This window comes from Pygoscelis adeliae, unplaced genomic scaffold, assembly GCF_000699105.1.
Source record: "Pygoscelis adeliae isolate BGI_AS28 unplaced genomic scaffold, ASM69910v1 Scaffold363, whole genome shotgun sequence".
Lineage (NCBI taxonomy): Eukaryota > Metazoa > Chordata > Aves > Sphenisciformes > Spheniscidae > Pygoscelis > Pygoscelis adeliae.
In genome coordinates, this window is record NW_008824474.1 from 113,298 (window position 1) to 132,053 (window position 18,756).

Below are 18,756 nucleotides of genomic sequence, written 5' to 3' on the forward strand. Positions count from 1 at the left end.
TGGTTTGACTCTTCCTTTAAACTGAACTAATCAAATTTTTGTCTTTGCGAAATGACCCAAAATCACCAATGAGAGAGCTTGGAGAAACAATAAAACTGACCCTGTAATGCTTTGTTCCATCATTTATAGTCTGGCCTATCTCCCATTGATCACAGTACAATTGTAGAAAGGGCAAATTTCTTATTCTCTAGACAGAACAACGAACAGTGTTTTGCGGCTTCCAGTTTGCCTTCTCCAGCATCATAGAATCATTAAGGTTGGAAAAGACCTCCAAGATCATCGAGTCCAACCGTCAACCCAACACCACCATGCCCACTAAACCATGTCCCTAAGCGCCTCATCTGCACGTCTTTTAAATACTTCCGGGGATGGTGACTCAACCACTTCCCTGGGCAGCCTGTTCCAGTGTTTAACCACTCTTTCAGTAAAGACATTTTTCCTCATGTTCAAGATCATTGGACATGTATATTGGACATTGTACATCATGATGTACAATGCCAACCTCCACTTTCTAAAGTGCAAATAAATGATCTACACTTATGACATGTATTTAAGTTCCAATTTTCATACAATTAAGCTACAACTATGCTTCCCAAGAAATAATATGCTCTTACAGCTAAACAAAAGATCAGCAAAATTACTGAAATTGTTTCTTAGGCATAAACCATCTTCATACACTTCTTACTGCTTGCCACAGGGACACTGCGTTACACCCAAAGATGCCTCCCTCTATATACGTGAGTTCTGGTATCACCATTCCTAAAACAGCTTTCAAAGCATTTCAAAAACCACATGCACTGAATCTTGTGGAACCTGCTCCCCTGCCAAATTAATCTGATAGAGCTTTCATAAATAAACTAGGTCCCTCCTTCCCAATGGGGAAGGGAATAGTCAAACAACTCAGAAACCATGGATTTTACTCAACAGAGTTTAAAGATGAAGAACTTCAAGATTAAGGATTGAAAATAATTGTCAAACCCCCACTCAAACCTGCTCAACCAAATATCCTGTCATTATCTTTATCTGATATTTTTATTTTCAGTCTCAAAGTCCAGTTTCTCTCTAAACTCAAAGGCAAGTCCTAGCAACATTTCCTCCTGTCAGGATATGGCTTTGTAAAACGGATCCCTTGGTTTGAATAAGGCCCAATTCATTGATGCAAACGTAGAATGCAAAAAAGTGCCAAAGTCTTAAGGACTTTCCCCTTCTTTCTTATTCTCTAGTCCAAGAAAGCCCACTGTCGTTGCAGCTTCAAATTAGCTGACACGCAGCCCAGAGATCAGGCGAGCATTTCTAAGCTTATAATAGGCTGTTTTTTCCGGGAGTCTCCCTCTCTCTACATGTTATTCAGTGGACATGCAAATGAAGTATTGTCCAATTTGTTCCCGAGTTTCTTACACAAATGCAGAAGGAGTGCTCTTCTTTGTACATTCGTAAACTGCCCTACTGGCCTGGCTCACGAATTTCTGCAGTCTCTAGATGTATTTCTGTATTTAAACTGAGTGAAATACACGTAAATTGTATTTCTTGAGCAACAAAACTCACACAAGCTTTACCAGTACCACAGAAAATAAAACCTCTACAGTTTAGAGAGATTAAATATTATAGACAGACATAGAACTAGAAAGAGGGCATCTCCCTCCCCTCTCTCTCCCCCCTTCTGCCTTCTACACACTGGAACACCTACCAAGGGCACATTACAGAGTTTCTCTGGATAAATATGTTTAAATTGTGATACCAAAAGCAGTTACTGATTTTAGGTGCACAGATAATTTTAAGTGCACCAATTGAGAAATCTTAAAATACGCTGGATGATCAGGAAGTCACTTTTGAAACTGGACCACCTGAAACTGAGGTTTGCCAATTGCCCCCAAAATAATTTCATTACATTTGTGGAATAACAATTTTCAGCATGCCTGATGGCTGTATGATTTAATGCCAACGATGAGCATAAAGCATAGTCACAGCATGACTGCTCTGTAGTTGGAAAATAATTTCCACCACTGCATTGAAAAGTGAAACCCGGATTTCAATGCTGAGAAAAAAAAAAACCAAATCACCTTCCATTTCAAAGAATAACCTGTTGCAAGTTCTGCATGGAGGAAGAACCACTGTGTAACTGGACTGCAGGCTGCTGGCACTCAATACAGGATAAAGTATAACACTTAATATTGTGGGAATTATATGGCTGGGTAAGGCTTAAATTGACATTCCTGTAACACACAATTCCAGCCCCAAATTAAATATACCCTGTAACTTACATGTATTCTAAGCCTTCCCAAGACTTAAGAGGAGGTCCTCTGCTGTAGTAAGGTCTCAACATTTTCTAGATTTAACAGGTTCTCCAAACTGGGCTCTGATACAAAACCGCCAAACGACAAACGAGGTTTTCTTTGCTTAGTCATTCATTTGCAAGATTTGGTGAACTTTCTCACTGTCAATTTCAAAGCCACTTAATTTTATAAATATTTTCTAATCTCAGAAGATGTTAACTAAACATATTTCTGTTATAATATAAAGAACAAATGAAAGGTCTGTTCTTTCTGTCTGAGACTTCCTGTTAATTTAAAGCAGCACTAAATACAATTACTAAGTTGTATTATCTACCACCATTTGTGTTTTAGCTAAAGATGTTATTTACGTTTCTCATTTACTTCTGGTGAAAGAATGTTCATCAAATAAACCATTTTGTTTCTTCCTTTTTTTCTTAAGAGTATTTTCTTCATCTGTTTTCATTTTCTTCCTTTGCAGGTACCTCTGTCACATTCCTCCTTCCCCTGTTTCCTCTGATAAACCTTTTTTACCCTGTTCTCACTGACTTGCCACCAAGACATAGATAACAATGTCTTGTTCAAACAGTGTAACTGTTGAACAAGCATCAGTAGGTTGGCATCATTTCAGAAACTATAGAAAGAGCAGAAGTTTTCTTAGTTGTTGATTGACCAAGGGGGGAAAAAAAAACCCCTGGAGAATATGTGGCTCCCTCAAAGCCACTGTTCAATATATACCTTGAAAAACAAGGAAAAAGAGCACCACCAGCACCTTCCTTTCATTAAAGGCATGTGCGATAGCTTCCAAAAACTGAAAATAAAAGCTTTTCCACCATAAAAACCATTCTCTTAAGAAAAAACCAAAAACAATGCTTCTCCTGAAATCCCTTTTATCCTACAAACACATGCTACTAACAAATCAGCCAACCAGTCCGCCTCCACATATCTCATACAGCTATCTTGACAGACTTTGCTACAGTCTTGAAAGGGAGAAGACCAGGCAGTCTCAAGAGGCATGGATATTACTGTAATGGAGAGGGCTCAAATACAACGATGATACAGTACGAATAATACAAGGTCCCATACGGGCAGGTCACAGAAAAATAAATTTCAGCTCAACCAACCAAGAAAAATCAATCCACATTGCTAAGATAGTTTGTACATCAACAGGAGCCTCTGTGTATTAGCTCTTAGTCCACACTGCTGTACTCATCACTAGCAAGAAATTAACCTTTGTCCTGTGCACCCCATCACAGGAACCTTGTGTACTTCACAAGGCAAATTATATCAACCACCATATAAGCATGGAAAGGACATGGGTTTCAGGATAGGTTGAATTTTACAGCGTTATGCTCATGGCACCACACGTGAACACAGCAAGTTACAGAGCCACAAAAAGCGAAAAGCATACCCACAACATCTTTGAATGAAGCCACAGGCAATTTTAGTTTGGTCTCGGGCCATTAGGAATTGTTATGGGATGTGGTTAAAAAGGGAACCAAGAGCCAGTTTGATGGCAGGTTCACAGCCTGCAGCGGTGCCCTGGTCAGCCAGTATCTATAATCATAAAAACAAAGCACAGATACAATTAAGATTCTGCCTCTCCTAATAATCTCGGAGACTGTTTACTCAGCAACACCAACACATCAAAGAAAAGGATGCCAATGCCTGAAGACAAATCTGTTTAACTTCAAGCCAGCTTTGTTTATTGCTAATAGTCTTCTTGCTAGAACTAAACCTCAAAACACATAGAAAAGCCTTCAAGGGCCTGGAAACCACCACATGTTAAACCACTGGCAAAAAAATGTTGCTATGAGAACTGACTGAGCAGTTTGCCACACAGAATTTCAGAGCTGTGCCAGAGACCACAGCAAGGTGGGGGTGAAGAGTAGTAGTGTGAGGGTAAACGCTAAAATAGGGTATTAACTATGGTGGAGGTTACCTAGGAATGATACATGCGGGCACGCAATGCCCTTTACACATGATTATGCTGTGCCCCAAGCACAGCGAGTACGGTTTCCCCCACTGTTCAGTGCACCCTTGCACACTACAACTCAAATTCCCTCCTCCACCCACACTCTGAAGCACTTAAACGTTTTTCTACAATGTCAGACTTCTTTTTCCTTCTGCTTTTTGCTCCAAACTTCTACCCGTTTTCTCTCACCTGATTCACTCCACATTTTCCTCTCAGCATTTCCCCTTCACCCCTATTCCCTCCCTCCTCTTTCCATTACACTATTCCTGCTCCCCTGAGATAAATCATGGTTCTAACATACCACCTTCATCACCTCCTTGCTCACCCAGCTTGTACATTCTCAACCCTTCCCTCATCATCCAGCTGTCTTGTCTCTGGACGGCCTCTTCCGGGTGGGTAGTCTACATTTGTATGAGACCTAATGTAAACTGTCCTTTTCTGTTAGATTTTGGGAAATCTATAATGCATACTCCCCAGGCAGCAGCATGCAAAACCAGGAAACCTCTATCTACAGTCATGCTCGCAAATATTAGTTCACCTAAAAAGCGACAAAATTATCATCATCACAACCAACCTGTGGGCCAGGTTACCTGACTGATGAAGAATAAAGGTCTTTTGGGGGCCATTGGCGGAATCACTCAGATGTTGCATTTTTACCTTTTCTGGGCGAGAACTTTCAAGGTACATGATACTTATTTCTTTGACATCAAAGGTATAGAGTCAATCTTTTATCCCGGCCACTCGTGGTAATCAGTTGCCTTTATCTGCAAGTGACTTCCCAACTTCATTAACATGTCTTATAAAATTCATCCCTTCAACCTGCACCTCACTCAGTACTAGAAGTCATCAAATATAATTGTGACTTTCCAAGCTACAAGCCACATTCGTTGGACAAACTTCTTAACTCCCGTATTGAGACACAAGCCATCTCAAACACAAGGACTGTTTTTAGGAGAGGATGTCTTTATTGGTTTCTTTTCACATCTCAGAAACAGAATAGGGATCTGCTGAAACAAGCAGTGGATTTCATCTCCGTCCCTGACAAACAAATCATGAAACACAAGAGCATATTTCCAGGCCGAGAAGGGAGCAGGGAAAAATGCCAGTGATATTAACAAAGAAAACAGGCTTTCTCACAGAATTCTGAATCCATTTTGGACGACTGTGCTCACAGGGGCCATTTGGATATGGCATGGAAAATCCGTATAACGATTGAGACAGACAAGAGGAGCAGAACGCTTATGAGGGATTACAGAAGAAAATACAAATGTGGTGGTAAACTGAGATGGGAAACTGTAAAGTGCCTGTTGTTACTGAGATGAAGGATGCGCTGGTGGTTGATGTCACTGTGAAGAGATTTGAGGTGGGAGGAAGAAAGGAAAAACAGTCTTAGAGGAAGTAAATGGGGCTGCAAACGAAGTGATGCATCTGTTGTGGGACAAAGGCAGGGCTGAACTTGGCCCAAGCTGGGATGCGCGAGAGCAGGATAATTTGAATTTCAGTGTATGAACCTAGATAATAAAGGTACTACTGATAACAGCCATAGTGAAAAGTACAGAGAATAAAAATTTTGAAATAACGGTCCAAGAATTTTACATGGACCATATTGAATTGGTAATGAAGATGTAAACTTCAAGAGGAAACACCTGAAAGTCACATGTTCAAGCAAGATAATAGCTTCAGAAAACTATGCCAGCCACTACCTTGAGGTATTTCTGAATGACTGATGATGTAGACTTATCTTTGTATAGCATTTGAAATTCAGTGATATTCAATTAGCAAATTAACAAAAGACAAGTTCTCCTTAGGGCACTTACTGCATTGTGGTCTAAGGAAAACTAGGGAGCATTTATTATTTTCAGTGTCCTAATCATTACACAGACGCTTATAAGAAAGCTATCTGTTTTGGAGTAAATAGATGCACCTCCCCAGCTATCTAGGGAGAAAAATTTGCCTTTTAAAACATGGATGACTATAGTAGCTTGATTATTCTGCAGATTCAGTTCAGCTATCCAGAAGGAGCAGGTATTTTGCAGAGGTGAGTACCACGGCCTAGTTCTGAACTCCGCAGGCTGGCATCAGTTGGAATACACTCTCCTCCATGCTTCACCAGACTAGCATGTGCATATACACACCCTTCAAAAACCAAGATGATGAGCTTTAAAACAGAGGTGTTTCCACTTAAATCCTTATGAAGCTTTTGGTTGTTTTGCTAGCATCAAAAAAACATTCTCAGTAGAGTGCTATTGCACACTTCCCTCTGCTGCTAAGACCCTGGCATCCCGTTACAAAACCACGTCTTTTAAAGAACTTTTTGGAGAAGGACACAGTAATTGAAGACAGGAGTAATCTTAACAAATACTCCTTCATTTGCATTAGGCACCCAGGCAGTTCAAAACAGCTAAATATTGTACGCCAACAAGAGAGAGGGGCTTGGACTGTTAGGACAGAATTATCTTCTATGTAGTACTCTGCTCCTCTCCCGTCTTGCTGGCTACCATGGCAGTTACTGCAATAAAAAAAAAAGCTGACTGTTTTCAAACAAGTATTATTGTAGTTAGACTGGCTGATTCCTTCACAGATCAAGACAGATGCAAGCAGCTTCACAGTCAGAAGATCAGTATTCAATGGGTTTGTGCTTTTGTTTCTGGCAGGTCTAGGAAGCAAGAATCTCGTAATGGTTTGTACTATTCCGAGGCCTTTAAATTCAGGAATCATTATTTTGTGATTTAAGAGATTTGGGATTTAGGACTTATTTTGAACAAGAATTTTCTCTGCTAGACATGAAATCATCTAAGGACAAATTGAAGGTTTAGGTGTCAAAGGAGCACACAGTTTTTTAAAATCTAAATTTATCATTTTCCTGATGGAGACTCATTGCAACTGATAAATGGAGGCAGGTATCTTGTACAGAATTAACGACTGGATCTATCAAACAAAAACTCCTGAAACATTCCTAGAGCACCCAGCTGCTAACATTTGATCATAACACAATAAAGTGACAGCTGACTTTCACATCAGAAGAGTGAAAATGAAATAAATAGGCAGCTATAGTACTATGGACAAGTATGCCAAACAGTTAACTTCCCTACTTAGTAATATGACTAGTGACCTATATAATGGACAAGGATTTAACATAGACTGAAGAAAGTACCATGAAAATCTCATTGTTGAAGGTCTAATCTGACCTGCAGGGAATGGTGTTGGGCTTTAAATAGTAATAGTTGTATTGTCATGCATAGTAGAGGGGTTAGATTTTCTAAACTTTTTTCAGAATGTTGGAATACATGTAACAGAAAAAAATGTTTTACAGTCCTAAAATATTTTTTACATTAAGAGTACAATGCTTGAGAATGTAAATGCACAGGATGTTAAAGAAATATCAGTGCAAGCTTATTGTAATTTTCTTCAGGAAAAAAAAAATCTGTAAATTAATATACAGTCGGACTATATGTTCACCACTTGGGATTCTAAATATTTAATGATTATCATCTTTCTGTCATACAACTATTACATGTACATTCTGAAATTACTGCCAATTTATAAATTTTTACTACTGAAATTTAGAAATGAAGTAAAGTATGGGGATATAAAGTGAATGTCTCCATGCAATGATTCACCTCATTTTAGAGCAAGGCCTCATTTTTCTGGCTTACAAAACAACGTTTTCTAAGACCCCTACACAGGATAGGCTATGTTTCTAAAGCAGCATATGAAAAGTGATAATATTCAATAACAGAGAGACAGAGTCTTGAAAAATCACGGACCAACCCAACATTCTGTTAACATTAATTTTATAAAATACCTTACAAGAACAGATAAAGAACTTGAGCTTACATAATAACCAAAATTTAAAAAGAATGTTGAATAAAATATAAATTAATTGAACACATCACTAAGTTTGCCACATGTTAGACAAGTTTATAAAAGGCATTTTCAGATAAAATAGTTATTTGAAAGAAAATCCTTCAAAATGGCAACTACTGAAGTCCTTTTTCAAGAAGTCATTCCTAAAAGCGCTAAATTCCAGGTCAACAGGTAGTACCTGAATTTGCTTAGAATACGGTGTTCATTTGCTTCAAAATTTGTCAAGCTTTAAGACACAAATTTAAATGCTTTCAGGTCAGAGTCATCAGTGCAAAGTAAAGCTTCAAGCTGAAAATGAGACAAATGTAACAGAAGAAATGATCCTGGTACAAAACTTCCTAAATTCACATTATGAAAATAACTGTGCCAGATGCAATCTTGAGATACCGAACATTAACAAATTTTACCAGCAGCCATTTTAGGGTTCCAGCTAAGCCATTAACATGGCTAATCATATTAAATTCATTTATTTTATCACTATTTCAATTTTTTTCTACTCATAGTCTTTGGAAAAGATCTATGCTGCTGATGTCCACTTACATTGCTCAACTTCTGATTCAGCCAATTTGCTTAAAATGCAGTAATTTAGCCAAAAGGAGATAAAAGGTGAGGCCAACAGACATCAGAATGATGGTCTAAATCCTGCAATGACATTTAATTGGAAGAAATACGATAGCACATGTTTCTGAGTTTAAGCAACTTTGTTCATTCAAGCACTCTGACTGAAGTCAGTCTTCCTGAAAGTTATATATGTGCATTAACACACTGCCAGGCTCAAACCCCTAAGGTCTTTCAAAGGTTAAAATATGTTTAGAGAACTATGTGTTCGAGAACTAGACTGTAGCCAGATTAATTTCCTTTAAGTCTATTAATTCCTGCATAGTAAACATAACACTCTAGCAAAACAATTTCACTCTGTTTGACTTTAAAACTATTAACCAAAACAGGTTTGAAATAGTCCTCACATTCCACTGTCTAGAAGTGTTATTAGCACACTCATTTAAAGATTAATGGAACTCTTTTCAAGTTACCACTCAGAATATTCCTCATCAAGCTTTTTTTAACACATACTATAAAAAAAAAGAAGTGTCACTGGTGGTCACAACCAGAAAAGAAGGAAAAATTTAAAAACCTTAATCTATCAGGCAGCAGTTCCAGCCTCTAATTGAAACATAAGGCTGTCATTTATACTAAGCTGCTGCATAAAAATAAGAAACTGAGTTCTCCATTACAATTCAAAATTTCAAAACTCAGTCTGCAGATTGCTTGCTCATCCTTGTAAAGCATTCTTTTTTCACTGTTGTCATTGCTATGCTGGCAGTTATGCTAGAACCTCATTTAAGTAATTCCAGTACAACCGTAGTGTTTGATTTAATAGTATGAATCATTCTGAATTTTTAGTTAGCTAAAATGCTAGGATGATGTTGTAAAGAAACCACATGAACAAGAGGGTTCAAGACTACACAAAACTTTCCCCCAAAACAGAGGAGAGATTTACTTGAACTAAAAGCACAGAATATAACTTCAACCAAAACTGTTCATAAGCTGTACTCAAGGAATGTACATTTAAAGGACGTTGCAAATGCCCTTTTCTAGGACACAAACTCAGAATCATTTGCTTAAATCAAAATGAACAGAAGCTCTTCCCTATACCCTGAATTCTCCTGATCACCTTTTATCACTGAAGCAGATTAATGATATCCATACTATGCTTTGTGATGCTACAAAATAATTTATTTAATTATTTTAAAGAATAAGTTCTTTGATGAAATGATGGACTTTGAGATATCACAGTAATTTCCACTGGGTGTTCCCAGTTATTTTGAATCCTGCAATTCAGCCATTTGCTGTCTTTAAAAAAAAAATAAAATCTTTAAAACAAATGCATTGGCTGCTGAGATCTGACCCTGTAAGTGATGCAACTTTTACCACTTGCTCTGAGTGAAGGAGAACACTGACAGCTGAAAGGGAACAATAAATATATACCTCACACCCAGCTTAGCACACTGAAAATTCTCATATACTGGTCACATCTCAAAATGTGAAAAATATTCTAACTACCACATGGTTTTGTCTTTTCAATAGTAATAAAAGAAAAGAAGATTTCAAAGTTTCCTAAAGAAACAAGAAAGCAGCAATCTTAAGAATTATTTTGGAAATATTTGGACTCTTAACTTTGAGCGTACTAAGAACAGAGTTGTCTTCTCTCTCTCTTTTCTAAAATTGGGAAGATTTTTAATTTGGCTTGCATCAATTTGGGCTCAAAAATAAAATGTCAAAGCCTGGAGTATCACAAACCACATAAAGCAAAAATGTATTTCCAACTGAGCAGCTGGAAAGTGAGTGAATGAATTTGGGTATTAAACACATACTTGAGAATAAAGTGTACAGAGGAGGAGGTTACTAAAGAACTTTGCAAAAAATATTGCTACAGTAGCATTAGGAATTAACAGTGCATCAAAGATTTAAAGTTTCCATGTTAATACAAACTGATCCAAGCCACAATGAACCACAGGATAATCACTCAAACAAAAAATTAACTGCATTCTACTTTACAGAAGCTAGAACTGGAATTTACCTGAATACCATTAGTATGATTCAAAAAGATTCCTTCTAGTCTGGCATGCCTCAGTTTACATAGGTTATAGAGATCTGGTGCCATTAGTGTGTAATCAAAACACAGTATTATCATGTGCATTTGGCTTTTTTGAACATTTGCAATCAAATACTCAAATTTGAAAAAGCTTTTACATGTCAGAACTCAATATCACTGCTGCGTGAAGTGTTTTATTTGTTGGTTGGGAATTTTTTATGGAAACTGTGTATAAAAGACCTTGAGGACTACAGGTCATGGAATTCATGTTAAACAGAAAGCTGCCCAACATTACTGTCAAAATACCTTTAAAAAGGCAGTTCATAGACAGAATAATGCATTTTACATTCAGATATTTCCTCTCTCAAAAGCAAAGGAATCTCAGAAGAAAAAAAAAAATCAGTAGTGAAGGCCACATACTTTTTGCATTTGATGAGCTGAAATGCAAAAAAAAATTAAAGCATCTTGTAAGAGAAGAAAAAAAAACACAGAACGTCTGGAAAGTGATGATTTAGTTGATGGGGTGGTCAGCATGGAAACTGTTGGGAATGCTACAGCAGAACTGACCACAAGTACAAGGGAATATGAACAGGAACATAGTACAGGCGTCAACTAGAAAACTGTAACTTGCCAACTTGTAAACAAGAAAAAGCATTTCACAGATTAAAAGTTCTAGGGAAGTAAACTTCTTTAAATTATTTTGTCAGTTCAACCCTGATTTAAAAAAGTATGGCTAGCAAAAATACATGAGCCTCAGCATATTTATAAGTCTTGATCAGAGCAGCCATGAGCCTTTGATAAATGGCTGGAAAGAAACACCCTTCTACTAAGGATGAAAGAAAAATATTCCATTCTCTTCTTTCTCTCATTCCCCAATCCACACGTGTATATGTAGAATTCACATGCTCCAAGAATATCTTGACGCTGCTATAGATTGAGACGTGGGGAGACCGGTGGAGGAAAACAGACAAACTCTCTTAAAATACTACGGGCCACGTCAACATTATTCTGGGCAATTTCAAGTGCCCTCTTGACTTCTTCAAAGGAATAGCCCTCTCCCATCAGTTTTGCAATTTTTGCATCCACATTTTCCGTGGAACTGTCAGAGCTGTATGCTTTCCTGTGGTGTATTTCTGGTGCAGTCCTCCGAGGAAGTGGTTTAGGGGGCCTGGCTGGTGCTTGTGAACCATCTGTTTCAAATAAAGGAGATAGAAATCATTATAAATTGGCTTAAAATAGTGTTACAGGTAGGTCAAGCCTCATGAAGCAGTTTAAAAGGTAAAATCCTAAAGAAACATGAAGAGATATTTCAATTCACTGATATATCTCAGTTTAAAATTTGGACAGGAGCTGAATTACTCAAGAACATCCAAAATGGAAATAATGTAGTGAAATACTATTTTAATAATACAGTAGGAACATGCAAGTTACAATCTGAATTATCCAAAGTTGGAAGAAAAAGAAAGTATGATGAAACAGCAAAGATGGTGAAAATAGCCAGTCAAAATTTTAAAGGCTCTCCACTCTCAACCCACAGTTTGAGAACTTTTTCTTAGTCTGTTTTTTAAAAAAAAAAAAATCCACATTTGATCACAATTTTATTCAGGACCATAAGTTGTGCAGAAGAGGAATCCAGCCAAATATGCCTGAGGGAGAAAAATCCTTCACTTTTTGGGATGTCTTGCAGATTCTGTTCAGTCAATTGCAGTTGATTTCATGCATAGCAGCTATGCATAAGTACAGAAATAACTGGTTTCTCAAAAAAACCTCTAGTCCAATTATTTTCAGTGGTGAGAACAGAACACAATCCTTCCTCTGGAAATATATCCCCTTCCTCCTCTTGTATGGAAAGGTTACCTTCACAGTTAATGCTGGTGCTAAGAATCATGATGTGCTGATGAAAAAAGCTAATATTAAAACTTGCTAATCTTCTCAGAGTCAAGAGTTTCGTACTCAAGTAAACTTGGTACTTTACTGAAACCTCTTTATCCTCACTGATTCCACAATAAGAAGCTTAAATACAAGCAGGCATAGAGCAGAAAACACTTTCAAGAGCAAAGTATTTAGGGAAAAAAAAAAGTTTGTAATCCTTCAAAAAGGGTTCTAAAAAGTTCCATCAACAGTGACTTTGATAGATAAATTAGAGGAATTTCTGGCTGTGATACTTCCTGTTTACCTATACTGACAGCAATGGCATTTTGCAGTGTTAAGTACTTCAGAGGCAGTTTTTTAGTGATGAAAGAATGTTGTATTTCTAGTATTGCTGTTATAACATGCTACCTTATCGTAACACTGGATAGAGAGAACTGTAATTCAACCGAGTGCATTAAACGCTTCAGATGAATGAAAATAGTTCACATTAGTGAACGTCTAACCTAGGTGTATTTTTCTCTCAACTTAGTTTCCATGCATTCAGATGACAGTGTTGCTATAAATTTTAATTTCATTTCTTAATTCAAAGAAGATAAGCAAATAGTACTTTTAGCCAGATGGTGATATTCATATAAGAAATGGATGAGAGTAATTTGACTAAAAATTTACTGTAAGGGGCTAAGATTAATTTTGTTTTAATTTCATTGCCTATTTGCCTTGCAAATAGTTATGACACAACCTACAGATAGTAAGGGCTGTTTCATATTTCTTATGATTTTTTTCCTCTCTGAAGATGAAAAGAATTATATAAACGCTAAACATTCTAGTAAACACACCTGAAGCAGATCCAAACCTGCTATGAAGGTGTGGAAGATACATGAAACACACTGGTTTGAGAAATTAACTATAGCTCAGGAAATGCGGTTAATAACTAAAAACCAAATCAGAAACAAGTTCAAATTTCTCATTTCACTTATTTTAGAAAACTCAAGACTAAGAGAAGAATATTCTTTATATTTAAAATAATGGTATATCATGTTAAAAACAATCAGTTTTCTTTCACAAACATTTCAAACTGTTTTAATACGCACATTTCGTTGTGGACTTCATTTCTACAGAGGACAAAACAAAATTAATTTGCAAACTTTACATTTTCCCCTGGGCTTGAATTACAGAAGAAATTCTTTATGCGTAGATCAGATCCTTCTGTGTGTATATTACATGAAATATTTTTAGCTCTACCCAGTCTAATACAGGCTTAAAACTGGTTATTTCTTATATAAAACCTTCACTTTGCTGCAGCTTCCAAACAAACCTTCTTATGCAATCACATGATTTAGAAAGGTAATTTTTAATTCTGTCAGCAGGTTTGCAGCATAGGCATTTTATTCTCACTACAGTGACATCTCTCTATAGCACAGACACTTTAAGGTCTTCAGCCCTCTCTCTCTAACTCAGTTCCCATTATTATTTTTTTAAGCGCTGACATGTCCTTCATTATCTTCACATCCACATAAAATTTTAGCTGAAGCTGGGTATCACCCTGGATCCTGAGCTTAAAGATACTAAGCCTAAGCTGCATGTCTATCTGGACACTGAGATAGAGGTATTTAAGCAGGACTTTCCTTCCCAACCTCCCATCCTCTCTGATGTTTCAGCCACCGTGGATGCCTAACTAAAAATTCAAATAGATTTTCTAATTGTGTAATTCAATTAACAGTTTCTACAGCAAGGAGGTTCCTCTATCACTCACATTTCTGTAATTCAGCACTAGACTTAACCCTTAGGTAACAGGTTAGTGTAAAGGCAGAGACAGGCTCATTTAATAAGTGTTTAAAAAGCGCGGAAGAAGTTGTAAGGTGAGAGCTCTGTGGCACAGTGGGAGGAGGATATTTGTAATGATACCAACTGTCTGTTCCTCTCTGCTGTGAAATGGCCCTCTTCCGTTCTTCCCTTGCTGCTTCTCCTGTATGTTCCATGGTCTTTCACCGACAGACTGAGAAGCGTCAGAGAACGAGGTGACAAAGGCTTGTTGCGCAAGGCCCTCTGTGGAGCAGTGGCAAGCAGCTACCTCTAATCTAACTGGGGTACAGGAACAAAGCATACCCAGGGGACATCTGCACTAAGGAACTGACAGAGCCGGGAGAAAGTCAGAAAGGAGTAACTGCACGTATTGGTCCATCAAGCTCCTAGGTACGATCTTCATATTTTGCATTACTGCAGCAGATTAGTCCCCTTAGGGTTAATGGAAATCCACCCTGAAATAGCATGTGACAACCTCGCCCCCCAACAATTCCGTGTAAAGGAATTTAAATTTGCATGCAAGAGCTTTAATGAGGCCAGGTGAGTGAATAGGCAGCAGAAAAATATACTTAACTAGCCATTTGAATCCACTTCTTTCAGAATAGCTAAACTCAGTAAAAAACAGCAGACATCTGTATTAGAGGCCTGATTTTCTTCTACCTTTCCCAAGTATCATTGGCTGTGCTTAGGTAAAGTATGCTAACTATTAGCAGTATCTCCTTCTCTTGCTTTTATTGTAATAATTTTTAAAAGTTGTATTTAAGAAGTTTGAAAAACTATGCCTTTGGGATAGTTAGGTGCATAGTTGAGAACTATTTCTTAAGCGTTCAATACTAAATACATTGCTGAATTAGAATAAATTTCTCATTACACGTTAACGATCCAGTTAAACATCATGACAGCAATCTTAAAAACAGTCAAACCAAAGCACAGAGGTTAAAGGACTCCCCATGCTACTCTAGGGAGCCAGTGGCTAAATTATAATTAGATTTTAGAGTGAACTACATTTCTTTTCCAGCTGGTTCCAAGAATCACCATATGAAAGGGCTGAAATGAAGAATTTCCTAAGTGAACTGATTAGTTCAGAATAAATGCAAAAACAAAAGTTCGGAGTAGAGTCACACCGCTACCATTGCCTTTTTAAATCATAGATGAAGGTGAATCAGTTCATCCTGAAGCTCATCAGTTCTGTTCTATGGAATTACGGCCACTGTAAAAACAACTTTCCAATTAAGAGCATGACATGATCTATCACATAGTTTTCATTTAATTGAAATTAAATTGAATATCTTGCTGTACGTCATACTGATTTAGAATGATATTTACAGCAAAGGTCGACACATGTGGGTGTTTTAGAAGATGGCTGTGGGAAACATACAGATAGAAAAGTATTTATTAAGTGACATCAGAGAGCTCCAAGATCTTAGCAAACACCTTGCAGTAATTTATAAAAACTAAAAATTGTTCTACCACAGAATAGCAAGAATTGCAGGAAAACTCCACAGCTTTAAAAGGTAATCATTGTCGTAATTTGTATTGTAAAAGAATTTAAAATGCCCTAAATAAACGAGGTTAACATTGTAAGACAAATAGATCCTTCACAGTGTCACATATAAAACATGCATTATAAAACTTTTTTGTTTCCTAACAATGGGAAAAAAAGAGAAACTGTTATATTAGTAGAGGTATCCTCCCAAAAGTGCTACTATTAACCAAAGGCATTACACTAATTCTCAAATGTGCTATTCGTTAAAAATTCTGTAGCACTCTTCAGGCTTACTTAATTTCCCCTGTACTTTAAGTGGAAAAATATATTCTTTCATTCCTACACCACAGCAGAGATGAACTACGTATTCCTAAGGAGAGATATAATTAGAATTAAAAAATGTATCATTTTCCCACTTGTGATTGTTGCAATTAAACACGGATGATCATTACAACTGAAAAACTAGAGAAATCAGTCCCTTCATTTCTTTATGCTAATTAGAAAAGAGTTTTCACACACAATTCACTCTTATCTGGAGAATGAATAACGGTTCAAAGCATCACTTGGCTCTTTCTTTGTGTGGTCTCCCCACACAGCAAAATGATGCAGGTGGGACAATCCTCCCCCTTCCTCATATACCATGCACATCTAAAGAAAAGAAAATTTGTCTATGAATTGGTGAAAGTATTTTGAAATACAGGTAATACTTTATATTATATTTTATAATTATTTTAATTAATTTGAGTAGCTTTCCTTTAAATACTATTTGTGTTGCCTGAAAACCATAAGCAAAATTTCTATGGCAGAGGAATTGCTTCTACTGGACCTGTTCCGTTGCAAATGGAAGACTGAATTTTAATTGGTTTTGGTTCTTGTTGTTTTATTAAAAAACGTTTTAAGATTTTCTTAGAACTTCAGACAAACATATTAGCAAAAAAGATCAGAAAATAATAATACTTTAGGGAGTGAAGCTATTTTTTTTTTTTCTAGGAGCAATGAAACAAAGATGGAAGTGAGATGTGTATGGTCCCTGCAGGACTTCTGATCTCTTGTGAGCTTTAAAGGTGGCAGAAAAATTTCTGCCTTTCTCAAAAAATAAGGAACAGTAGAACTCACATAAGCATTGGGTTTGGCAGCTGGTGAAACTGTACACCTACAGACAACAGGTAGCCACCTCTACCTTTATTGCTGAACTTTAATCTCTGTTATCCTTTGATGATTTTATATTTTTGTAAAGTGATACTACCATTGCCATTTGTTGCCTGGAATGACAAAAACCTTATTGGACTTTATGGATGAAAGTTAGTTGCTTCCTAAAGTTGTAATTTTCTACAAGAACAGTTTTCTACCTTACCTGAAGAGGGAGGAAGTTGATCATAGTCTTGAGACGTCCTATTTGTTTTGATGTTTTCTCCAGCTACTCTACGAGCAGGTGGCAAAGGAACATGACCAGTTATCGGATCAAAATGGGGATCTGTAATAACAGAACAAAAAAGGTGTCTTAGAATAATTAGAATTATTATTTGGGGGACAGGGAGGGCTGATGCATAGAAGCTAGGCTTAAAATAGCCTCCCTTCAGACAGAGGAGCCATGAATCCAAACAGAGGTGTTCCCCATAGCACATGCATACGCATGTATACATCCAAATTCAATGCTTGCATAGCAGACATAACTATGTCTTGAAGTGACAAAAACAAGAACACAGCTCAAAGGTGGTCTATCCTGCACTGACCGTGGCTCTTCTGTTTACATCCATGGGGCACCTTTCAATTACCCAACCCTGACACTGCTAGGATTGTGGCTGGCAAAGCATGGCAGAGGCTGCAAAGCCTGAAGCAGCACAATTAGAAATATCCCAGCTATTCAGTTTGGTTAGAGTTTGGTAACACGTCTAAGCTTTGCAGTTCACAAAGACTGCAGGGCAGATTTCCTATTCATACAATCCCAGCTACGGGTAAATATTACAAGGACTGGTAAAGGCTGTGACTAGGCTTTTCAGTTCTCTCTGCTGATTACAGGAACAGAATTTAAAAAATGAGAGAAATATATAGTCCTGGCATATCGTGCCCTTTTTTTTTTGGCTATTTGGCTATTGAGGATGCAGCTGAGCAAGTGTTAACATCATCCTGCACCTGGCTTCTGCTCTGGACTCATAAGAGTGTTTGTATGTGAGTGCAACTTTTTGCTGTTGTTGATGATGAGATTATTCTTCTAATCTGACAGGCTCTGATGGATAGCTGAGAAATCACCCCCAAGACTTGTACGGAAACCAATCATCAAAAACTCATCATAAATCACCTACAGCAGTTTATTTGATAAGATGCAAAGTGAGTAATATGGCTTTAGAAATACCGTATGAATAAGAAAAGACCAGTCCACACAACCATGTATGCCTAAGTAGATGTAGACACTTATAAGATTAATTAAAACTGCTGCTATAAGATTGTATTCACTATGCAAATATGAAGAACAATACATGGCCACAGATACATTTTCCAGATTTTTAACTAAAAGCTATTAAATGTTTTTAACACTATCAGTGATGTTTCTTAGATTATTTGGAAATATAATTTAAAATTTAAAACTCTGCATGTTTCTGGGAACTGCACACAGACCAACGGAGCTTGTGTGCATCTGTGTGTGAGGGCTTCTATTTTTCCTCTCCATTCCCGTTAGAACTGAATGGCGCAGCATGCGTTTCTGCATCAGGTGATACAATTGAGGCACCCATTCAGACTGGACTGAATAACAAAAAACATTCCATAAAAGGTCATTCCAGTTCAACCTAAACTAGCTCACTTTCATCCCACAGCTAGTATCATTCGCAAAGGTCAGCCAAATGCCTGACAACCTGTCAGGCTATCGTGGAGTTGCACATGACTGCTTGTC

General features: G+C 37.3%; 1 protein-coding gene across 1 annotated transcript in view; it reads right to left on the reverse strand.

Moving 5' to 3' along the window:
* Positions 1 to 10,593: 10,593 nt before the first annotated feature.
* CBLB (Cbl proto-oncogene B, E3 ubiquitin protein ligase) overlaps positions 10,594 to 18,756 on the reverse strand; it is a 129,350-nt gene continuing 121,187 nt past the window's right edge. Inside the window, 2 exon segments of the mRNA XM_009321370.1 lie at positions 10,594 to 11,895; positions 17,221 to 17,340. Of these exon segments, the coding sequence (XP_009319645.1) occupies positions 11,633 to 11,895; positions 17,221 to 17,340 (383 nt within the window). The 3' untranslated portion in view covers positions 10,594 to 11,632.